General features: G+C 25.3%; 1 protein-coding gene across 5 annotated transcripts in view; it reads right to left on the reverse strand.

The window, feature by feature from the left end:
• Nucleotides 1-10,904: 10,904 nt before the first annotated feature.
• Nucleotides 10,905-12,245, reverse strand: part of LOC107164023 (piwi-like protein Ago3) — a 36,714-nt gene continuing 35,373 nt past the window's right edge. For all 5 annotated transcript variants that reach the window (XM_015511694.2, XM_015511695.2, XM_015511693.2 and 2 more), the window contains exons 17-18: nucleotides 12,038-12,178; nucleotides 10,905-11,250 (exon numbers count right to left, since the gene is read on the reverse strand). In XM_015511694.2, the coding sequence (XP_015367180.1) occupies nucleotides 11,164-11,250; nucleotides 12,038-12,178 (228 nt within the window). In that variant the 3' untranslated portion in view covers nucleotides 10,905-11,163. The remainder of the gene's footprint in view (nucleotides 11,251-12,037; nucleotides 12,179-12,245) is intronic.

Genomic DNA, 12,245 nt, shown 5'->3' on the forward strand with positions numbered 1-12,245 from the left:
TACGTCATGGAAAATTCCAATTGCCTATTTTTTAGCTCATTCAGCTGTTAAACATGATATTTTAAAAACAATTATAATTGATGTTTTACAAGAGTTATAAATGTTGGTTTATTTCCAAAACTTATAATATGTGACCAAGGAAAAAAATAATCAAAGGGCTTCGAGATTGTTAAATGTTTCGGTAGATAAACCTTTTTTTTACGTGGATGATGAACATAAAATATTTGCTTTATTTGATACACCTCATCTGTTAAAAAGCATACGAAATAATTTTAAAAAAGGCGACATTGTAATAATGTAATATCATTTAATGATATTGTGCAAACCTATAACATAGACAAAAAAAATAAAAAAAAGTAGAGCATTATTAAAAATTACAGATGCGCATTATAAGACCGAATTCATTTCAAAAAATGTGCGTGAAGTTAGCTGCCCAAGTACTTAGTCATACAATTTCGTCAACTATCAGCACTTGTATACTACATAAGAATTAAAGACTGAAACTGTAAATAATACAGCAGATTTCGTCGAATTTATAAATAATCTTTTTGATAATAATATAGTTAAAGATTTTTTATCAAAGGCTTCTAATTATTTTAAAAATCTAGTTAATTTAAAAAACAGAAAAGCAACTCGGCCACCGTGTTTCAATGGTTAATTCATACTATAAATGGGATATTAAGTTTTTTCGAAGAAGAAAAGAATAATAATTTTATATTTTTATTAACAAATCGTCTAAATCAAGATGTAATTGAAAATTTATTTTCAATATTTCACCAGAAAGGTGGTTATAATAAGAACCCTACGTCGAAAACATTAACTTCCTTTAGAAGTACCTAGGTACAATTCAGGGCCGGCCCTAGTTTTTGCGGGGCCCAGGACAAAATCATTTTTCATGTATTTTTTAAAAATATGAACCTAACTACCTATATTCGATAATATTTTCCTATATATTTTCATTGTATATATTATTATACTACTCCATTCCCAGATATAATTAATATGTGTCGCAGTCTAATTAATAATTTTTATATATTTTTGGGCCTACTTTCTCAATGAGACCCAGTGATCTCGAGATATAGGTAAAAAAAAATATAATAATAATATTAGATATTTTATTTTATTAGAAGTTAAGACATTAATAATAATAATAATTAAAATGAAAAATACTGTATTATAATAGTACTGTTTTCTTTATAAGTAAATAAATTATAGATAAGTATAATTAATTATTTTTATCATAATAATATTAAAAGTTAAAATAAGGTAAAATATAAATTATCACATTAAAACTTAAATAAACATTTTCTTTCTAGATTTTTTGGAAGCGAATATATCAATGAGATGTTTATAATCGACTGTGGACGATACTTCTTCTTCGATTGATATTAAAGCTAGTTCTGATAGTTTGTCTTGACCTAATTGATTGCGTAAATAGGTTTTTATTAATTTTAACTTGGAAAAGCTTCTTTCCGCACATGCTGATGTCACAGGAATGGTTAGCATTATTCTTAAAGCAATGGTTAGATTAGGAAATGATCCGTAAGTAGTTTTTAAAATATTAAGTGCCTGTAGCGAATTTGTGTCATCGTCAACTAAAGATCGAAAAATAATCAGTTCAGAAAATAAATCAAATCCATCTACATCTTTTAAATCGTTATCTGTTAAAATAATTTGCAAATCTTTACAGTGTTTTAATTAGACAAGATATGTAATTATAGACGATAGCGTATGCATAGAGGCAAATGAATAATTGTACTCCCGATTCCCGGCATCCCGCCTACATGACCGCGTCGGTCTGCGATCGTTCTATGTTTTGTTATTGATATTATCGATAATAATACAATAATAATACCTATAATAATAATAATAATAATAATAAAAATAATAATAATAATAATACCTATGAAAATAACTGTCGCTGTATGTCGGTACCTACTCTATACCTGTATGCAGTTGCCAACTGCGTACATTAAAATTTATTAAATGGTAATAGACATGGTAAGTAAATTTAACTACTGAAAATAGTTAAAATGTTAGAAGTATTTTGACTCATTTTGATAAAAAAATAAAGAGTGATGTGCAAAACCTTAATATAATATGTAAAGTGTGTAGAAAACAATTTGAAGTACAATCAATTTTATAAAAATAGTATAATAAATTAAAATATTGTATATTTTATACCTACCTTTGTCGTTTATAATGTAATAATATTATACTCGTACATTAAGAGGACGTTTCACCCGCATGTGTTGTCTCCGTCTTACAAGTGCGTAACATTGCAAAAACTGTTTCGCGCGGGAAAGAACCGAGAAAGATAAAGTTATAACTAAGAAACGAAATTTTCATCACATAAAAAGGAGAATTTTGTCTGTGCAATATCGTTTTTATTTTTTCGACATCAGAACTACAAAAAAAGTTATTCATGCTTAAAAAACGCAAAATTAATGTATTATAAAACAATAAGAATTTTTTTTGTATAAGTGATATCGTGATAATGTATTTTATTTTATTTTTATTATATAACTATGAAGTACTAGTGATATATTTCTTATTATTATATATTATTATATACTGTTTTAGATTTTAACAAGTATTAAAATTATATCAATTATGAATTAATATTATATTATAAGTTATTTTTCAAATATGTATGTACTATGACAATCAATCACGTTATTATGTATGTTTATTATAGTCGTTTAATCTATTCTGGGTTAACAAAACCTTTGTTGTTTTTATCGTATTCATTGTTGGGTATCTAAATAATGTAAATAATATTATTTTCTTGTACGACCAAAATTATCAAGCTCTGACGACACGAACTTACGACAGAATTCGTATTGAAATTCGTATTTAATGAATAGTTGCTCATTGATACAACGCCATCCATCGGCAACCACTATAAACATAATTTTAGTAACCGAAAATCCCTATACTTTGGCTTATCGGTTTACTATATTATAATCAATGGTGCAACTAAAGTCTAAACTTTGGTACTTCAAATTTCTAAAATAAATTCCTGCTAAGTTAATAGTTAATGCTATAGAAGGAAAATAAAAAGATTTGAAGGTCGAGGATCTTTTGCATTCATCAAATATGTTTTAATAACATCAATTGATGCACAATGAACTTTTTTACGCTACAAAAATGTTCTTATTGGTAACAGAATATGCAGTTACAAATTTGATCAAATAAATAAAAAAAACATAGTAGCTAATCATTTAATAAATAATAATGTAAATCAAAGAAAATTTAAAAATGTAAACAAAAATTACTACTAGGTAATAAAAATAAAATATTTATATTTTAAGAATTATGGTAAATTTTTTTGTGCATTTTGGTGTTCTTTTGGTTAAAATTACATATTTTATATTTTTTAACCCTTTCACTGCTGATCATAAAAATCTAATGCAACTGCTCTTTGCTGACTATATTTCATAAATTATTTAACTGGTATTTCCACCATAAAAAGATAGTTTTATACTCACTGAATCTGAAAAAATTTAAAAAAAAAAAATTGGAACAAAACTTACCAAGTTATTGCTAATTGTATAACTCTTAGCTAGGGTTTCTCAAAAATGTACTCCGCTAAATAAATTAATGCACAAAATCAATGAAACATTAGATTTTTTTATGTCAAACATTTATTTTTAATATTTTATTAATAACTCCAAGATAAACAAACAACACTAATATGGTAATAATATTAAAACCAGAAAATAAAATATAAGATATGCGAGTAATTACTGCAACAGCGGAATCAAAAATCTGATTTGAAATATTTCGGTTTATCATTAATTAATGCTAGTTTGGGAACCCTGGAAAATAAAATATTTTATTTTACTTATAACTTCTTTGATAATTGTCAGATTTTTATTTTTATTATCTCTTTGAATTCCTCTGATTATTTACTACATGTTCATGTTATCACATCAATGAAAATAGCTGCTGTTGATTTTTAAAATGAAAAGACGCATATGTGCGTCCATAGCACCACAGTGTTGCCCAAGGTTAATATAAATAGAAGGTTCGCTTATTGGGCTAATATGTTGTGATTGGTTGAATTGCGTGTGACGTCAAAATAGTACACATCTTTTTATCTTATATCCTCGATCATATAAAAGTATATTATAAAACTCGAGGTTTTTAGTTGTTACTTGTTACTTATGTTAGTTGTTAATTTGTTATAGTTGTTATGTTTAAAACACTACCTATCTTATAAATAATTTATTTTAAAAATGTTTAATACATAAATTTAAAACATACCTATTTTGTTTTAAACATTTTGTTAACTGTATCTAAAGTGAATATTGTATTTTTTTTTTTAAATGTTCTGTTTAAAACTCAAACACTGTTTGTTTTGAACAGAAAAATCAGTTTAAAACCAAAAATTGAAACAAAACTACAGTAGGTACAAATAAATAACAAAACTTTTAAATTAAATTTGCATCAAGTTGTTAACTCCATAAATTATTAGATTTTTTTTATTGCTTTTTCATTAATTTTCTGAATACCATATATATATGTGTGTGCAGTATAATATTAATACAGCTAATATGAAATTGAATATTGGTAAGTAAAAATGTACTTTATATTAAAACATAAAAATTAATCAATTCTTACAAATATTAGCCAACTACTGCAGTACCCAATTTTTTAAAGTATTATTTATAAGCATTAAAATTACATTTTTGATGTTGTAAGACATGAATATTAAATAAAAATGTTTTTAACCTAATAAAACATAAACAAATATTAATGAATTTTATATACAAATCTTGTCAAATAATAAAGTAGCATAATATGGGTAACTTATAATTGCATGGTCTACTTACACGGCTGAATATCATATATATATTATAGTTAAGTAATTATTTTTTTCATTTTTTTACAATTTTTATATCCTTCAATATCTCTATTATAATTTTTTCTTTTCATTAATTTATTAAATTGAACTTCTTTTATTTTTAAATTTAAATATTTAATACGTATAAAAATCCTTTGTAAAATGTATGCTTTTATTATTTTTTCGGGAAATGCAGTTTGTTTTTTCATTATTTTATCTGTTAGTATTTTAGAAATATTTGGCCTATCGTTTAACTGTTTTTTTTCATTATAGATATTAAATTCAGTTTCGATCAATTTTACCACTTGCATCCATTCATCAGAAGGAGTAGTCAGGCCTCCAAATGACAAATGATCTAACCAACTAGGAAGAGTATATTTATGTTCTTCATTAGCTTTTGTTATTGAACCTAATTCAGGAAATTCATTTTTAAACTTTCTAGCTATCCACCCAGCTACATATTTAAAACCATCTTCTTCAGCAATATTAGTTTGAGGATTAACAGTTCTATTATCTTGAACCAATGAAGCAGATTTAGATGTTGGCGAATGAAATATTTCTTTAATATTTTGAACTTCTGCTACTCTATTATAATCAGTATTGTCTTGTAAAAACTGTTGTGGATCATCTATTGACACTTGAACCTAAAAAACAAAATAGTAATTTGTAATTTTGTATTTTAAATAGGTACAGATTATCATCATATATTATATTAACTAATTATTTTTATTATTACCTTAGCAGTTTTCATTAATGAGGCCATCAGAAACTCATCTGGTTCATTGTCTACAGTGTTTAAACGAGATACTACAATGCCGGGTGTCTTTCCTAATATCATCATTCGAATTCTGTATAGCGCATTTAATGGTGTTGGATGATCATTTAATCCACCACGAGTTCTTAACTGTGAAAAGAAATTTTCCAAAGCATCCTGATTCAACCGTCGAGTTAGGATATATTCTAGATTGTACTTTTGATGAAGATATTCATAAAGGTTTTGCAATGAGGTACTATTTATAATGACACCTTTTTGAAATATTTCCATACCTTTTTTTTTTAAAGTATACTCATCGTTAGTTTGATTTGCATTTACTTTAGATTTTGACATAACTCTCATATTTGAAAATACTTCTATAACTTTTTGTAATATTTTTTTTTGTTCTTCCAGGTGTAAACCAAATGGCCTTTTTGTTGGAATTGCTGCACATACATTAGATGAGTTCATTACATCAAACCACTTGTTTATTAGCAATATGAAATCTCCAGTATTAACAGCCATATTTTTATCTGTCCCTGGTAAATAATGTTTCAATGCTGTTCCAGTAGAATGTGACATCAATTGTGCAGCAAGCAATACATTTTGACGTTGAGTTTTTACACAGTCTAAATGGTTTTTTGTCAAATGGTAACAAGATGAAATTTCTGATTCAGTTATTTTTAATAATTCTTCAATTGGTGTTTTTGTCACAATATTTCCATCGTCCATTATAAATCCAGTATCAATGAACCAATTCCTAATTAGTTTTAATAAATGTGGAGCATCAGCAAACATAAATATTGGATCCCCAGTGTTTGGATGTGGAAAGGCAGTATTATCAACATTTATATTTAATTTTTTCCATAAGCCCATATTTCCACCTCCACAGTCACATACACATGCTACTACGGTGTATCCTACAGCATGGAGCTCGCTAATTATATTCCTTAATATCTCATCAGTCATTTTTTTATCAAAATCTACAAATACTGGCTGCTTCCATTTAGCAACAAGTCCACGGGCTAAAACTATTTGCATTTGATTATATGGTCCCATAACCACATCATTTGCTTTGTCATATTCATATTGGTTTGCCACTTTAACTTCATCGAATTGTAATACTACAAGTTTTTCTATAGGAGATGAATTATTGCTTGAAATACTCATAACTTTAATAATATCTTTAAGAATTCCTTGTTTCATATTTATTTTGGAGGCCCATCTACGTAATGAAGATAAACCAGGCAAAGGATAATTTAGTGAGTTACGAACATATAAGTAGGCACGTTGACTTAAACACCTCAATGCAAAAGATTTAGAAATTTCATCAGTAGACCATATAACCTTTTTTTTTTTTTTAAGTATCAAGTCCAATTGATTTTTAGTCAAAACATTTGATACCAAAGATCTGACATCTTCCTCTGTTTTTTGTTTTTTATAATTGTTTAATGATTTAACTAATATTTTGTTTTCATTTTTTGATTGTTTGTAATTTGTAGTCATGTCATTCAATTTATTTTTTAGATCTTCAATTTGTTTTTTGGCATGTTCAAGCTCTACAGATGGCAAACGTTCATTTAAATTGTTTTCAAGCTGATGATTATTTAGGTTTTCAGTAACACTTATATCAGCTTGTATTACATTTTCATTTGTCACATCCTACAGTTATTTGATATATTGTAATAGGTATATTTTATGTTTTAAATAAAGTTATTAATATTAAAACTAATGTGACAAAGTACCTGTTGATCAGACGACCTTTCTTCACTTAACAAAGTTATTAGCTCATTGTGGTCTTTTTTTTTTAAACGCAAAGAACGTGAACTTAAAGATGTTATATTTTGAGAAGATAATATTATTCCTTCTTTTATACTTAAATTTAGAGACGGTATTGCTGGAAATAAAGTTAAATACCGATGTAACAAAATATACAGAATGGCCTAACAAATGAAAAATAAAAAAAATATGCTAGTTCAATGTATGAAAAGAATTTCAGATTAACTTAAGTCTGAAAATTCCTAAAAAGTGTATTTTGAAAAAGTTAAGTATTACTTTTCAAATTAATTCATAATAAAAAATATAGATTAGAACAGGAGTTATTTCATTTGTCAAGTGTTTGTTATACTTTGTATAATTAAAGTTCAAATTAATAATAATAAAAATATATTATAAATTTCAAACGTAAAAATGTTTAGAAATACTTATATTTCAATATTTTGAACAATGTACTTTTCTTATAAATCTTATGTAAACATTTATTTTTACTAAAATATTGAATTTATTGTTCAAACAAATATAATATAATACAGTATATATGTAACGATTACCAATATTCTTTTATGACAAATTTATTCAAATTCTGGTTTTTAGAATTTAGTAAGTTAATTGAGTTAAGAACTACTCATTTAAGTTTTGATTTTGCTACTTCAAAATTTTCAGAAAATGTATATTATATTAAATTATTTACAGAAAAAAAAGGAGGTTGGTATTTAAAATATATTAGTTAGTATCTCTACAGGCAACAACTATTTTTAAGTAGTAAAAAAAGCCTTAAGAAAATATGGCCTTTAACGGGGCTTAAAGTGGGAAAAAAATTCCAGAAGGGACTAATGTCTCCATACAGTTTTAAGCGTTAACAGTGATTGTTAGCCCTGAATAATGTCAATCCTAATTTTTTGAAGAGGAAGCTTTTTACCCACCGTCGGAGGTAGGGGGGCTGATTCCCCCTGCGCCCCCTCCACGTTAACCCTTGTCTTTAAGTATAATATTTCAAAGATCTAAAATTCATATTTTTAATAACTGCATGATTTATGAATCTCAATGGCCAATATAATCAATATTGCTTTTGACTTACCACAATTTTTAAGTTTTTTCTTGGTTGGTCCACCAACCAATTGTACTTTATAATTTAATTCAAAATCTTCCTTAGTAAAATGTTCTGAGCATACAAAGGAAGTATCTGGATTAAATTTATCGGCTCTTTTACATTTAAGTACCCACGTTTTTCTTCTTCCATCTTTGGGGAATGTAAAAAATGATATATCTTTGCCTTCTTTTATTGATTTAAATTTATTATTTTTACACACAGCAACAGCACAATTCATTCCAGGCATTTTAAAAGTTTTTTTTAAATTATATAAAACAGTAAAATGCACTAAAGAAAAATGTACAGATTTTCTATTTATAATCTTGTTTAGTTAATTTGTCATTATCAATTTGTTAGTAGAGTAGAAAATAATATTATTATAAAAACAACACTGGAAAAAGTCTTAACAATTAAGATGATTTTTAATAATTTGTAAATTATTGCAAAGTTAATTATAGCCTATAGGTATTAAATATTTTGTAATTTTTCAAATTTAATAATGGTAAATTGATATTTTTTCCCTCCTCGACTGTTTTCAGTTTAGTAGGACATCCCCCCGAATGCCGGCAAAAAAGTCCCCCGGTAAAACATATTTACTAAAACTCAATAATCAATTACGTTTTACATGTTATATTATTTATGATATGTTATACCAGTATCATTATATATTATAAATTACAAAAATTACACATTACAAATTTAATTAATTACACTCAATTTTCTAGTTACGGTATGTGATACATTAAAAAATATATATTTATTTATATGTTATACGCAGTATCCTTATATATTATAAATTACAAAAATTACACATTATAATTTAAAAATACAAATTACAAATTCAATAACATTTCATCCTTATATTACGTCCTATATTAGATAGGAATATATCAACACTCAATTCTCCCCTTGTTCGCATACATTTTTTAGACGAGTTTGAAATTTATGTTCTTTATGTGGTCGTTTGTAAGTTAATTTCCCAATTTCGCTCAGTGTTAATTTAGCTTTATCAGCCCCAACTTCGTTTTGCATATCAAAATAATTTACTAAGTCCTCCGTGCCTGGAGGAACAATACTTTTAATATAATCCATCCCTTCCTTGACGTGATTTTATTTTTATGGGCCTTAATGAGAAAAACTTTTTGAAAGTCATAATTACTAATTACTTGAATAATCAGTTTAAATAAAAAAAATTACATGGTATTTTATTTAATTTCAGTATTATAACAATACCAAAATCGGAAAAATCACATTCCTTGTAATATACTAATAAATTAGGTAGGTACTAATATAATATTTTAATTTATTGACGTTAAAGGACAAAGGTTAATATTTATATACAGTGAGAAATATTTTACTATCTATTTTATATTTTAAATTAATAAATACAAATCTTCTGTGATTGATATAAATAAATACAAAATACAAAAAATAATATATTAAATAATATATTCCAGTATGGCTGCTTGGCTGCATTTAATATTTAAAACTTTGTACTATTATGACGTCATTTTATTATCTACCCCGCACCTGTTATTTATTCCCTATCATACATGATCAAACCTTCTATTTATATTAACCTTGAGTGTTGCCTACGTTGGACGCATATATGCATATATATATACAGCATATTATGATAGTTTTAAATGCATTAATATCACAGCCATAATTATTAGTTGTTACAATACTTTAAAAGTAAATACTTCATAATGATGGATTCTTATTATTTGTTTATTTTAGTATTAAAGTAAAAATTTTAATTAAATATTGGTTTATTTTTAGATTAATTAGACTACTCAAGGGTTTGTCACAAAAATGTTATCGAAAAACAAGTGTGTACACTGTACACACATCATTGCATTGTGCCACATAGTAATATCAAAATAAACACGAGAACTCTACAAAATTTGAAAACACATGTGTATTGATTTGCAAGATATTTTAAAATAGTTATTCTTCTAAAATATTTAAAACTAAATCAACAACTTTATTAATATACCATTTTGGTACTTTAAGCAATCTAACAATTGTTTGATTTTAATGACCTAAAAAAAAAAATTATCAATCATCTTTTTGCTGCTGATTCTTTTAATTTATCTATTAACAATTTTTTCTTTTTGTTAAATTAATATCTATTTATTATGATACAAGCAGATAGTAAATAATATAAATTTTCATACCGATTAAAATTATTTACACGATAAACTAATTTACATATTCATCAGATATCTGTTCCGGTATTATATCATTTATTAATTCACATAAAATAATCATACGTTTCATTCTGTTAAATTCACATGCTCACAATATTCTAGTACATATATGTTTGTTTCATATATAAAAGTAAGACCACTAAGACCTCTACTGATAAGTCATAAATCATATCAAAATAATATTGAATAAAATGTAAGGAAAAAATAAAATAAAATGTATTCTTGACAATAAAAAAGGTGATTTACTTTTTAAACCAAAGTACAAAACATATGGAACAAAGGATTTTCATTTAAGTCATTTTAAGCATTTGAATAATTTTTACAATCACAGTATCAGAGAAAAATATCAATAAGAAAAAAAAATAACAATTGTTATTACATTTCAGTAATAGCCTTGATAATCAAAAATGATTAATAGTGTACATGTAAATAATAAACTGAAAAGACCTCCCTGGTCGTCCAAATTTGTACACGTCCGTCAAAGAAAAAATAGAGAATTGCATAAACCATCACTTGGCATTTGTCTAACATTTTGTCCTATAAGGTATGCCAGTTTGTGAGCATACTGAAAAAAAAACATAATAAAAATGTTAATTAAAATAATAATAATATTAAAATACATTTATATATAACATTATAAGAAAAATAATACATGCTTAGAAAATAAATATACTATAAACAGTGAAATTTGAAGTTACAAAAGTAACTGTTTTTAGAATTATACCAAGGTTTTTACATCATTAATTGTTTTTATTTAGTTATTTTTAAATACTAAAAATACTATGGTAACAACATAAGTAATATTACTAATTGTAATAATTTATTTATTTTATTTAAGCAACAATCAATATAACTCAACATTAAAATCCAATAAAATATACACTCAAGAAATAAAAAAAAACTTCTGAATACTTGAAATAATTTATTAAGATATGAATAATGATTTTAAAACAAAAAACTATTAAATATTTAAATTAATCATCTTGGATCTAATAAAATACTAACAAATTTAAGAACATATTTTCAGGAACATTATATTGATTCATAACATGGTATGACATGTGATAAGTAATAAAAAAATAATAATTGTTTTTATTTGATTGCTTTTACTACACAGAAAATTATGCAATGTGGACCTAGTCGTACAATTATGCATTTCAATATATTTTGTGATCATTGAGTGGATGTAGTAAATCACGTCTCAAAGTATCTTAACACAAGTTTTACTGTATTTTATGTTTGTATTCATAAATCAAAAATAACTAAATCTATTTTTTCATTCATGATCAAAACTTCAACAAAATATGTTGTATTTAGGTCTAAATGATTTAATACTCATGACTTATATTTACTTGAACAGGAGCAGGAACTTTCACAGTACCACACCAATTATAATACAAGTGACACAACTTATAAGATAGTCTTTGAACATTTTCAACACTTAAATTACATCCATTTTTTAGAACAATATAATGAGTAGGGTTAACAGTGCCCTACATATAAAAAAAATCATAATAATAATTAAAAAGTTTAAAAAAAGATAGATTAAAAAACATTTTT

The sequence above is a fragment of the Diuraphis noxia genome, unplaced genomic scaffold, assembly GCF_037042655.1.
Source record: "Diuraphis noxia isolate RWA-SAM2 unplaced genomic scaffold, SU_Dnox_SAM2 contig0001, whole genome shotgun sequence".
Lineage (NCBI taxonomy): Eukaryota > Metazoa > Arthropoda > Insecta > Hemiptera > Aphididae > Diuraphis > Diuraphis noxia.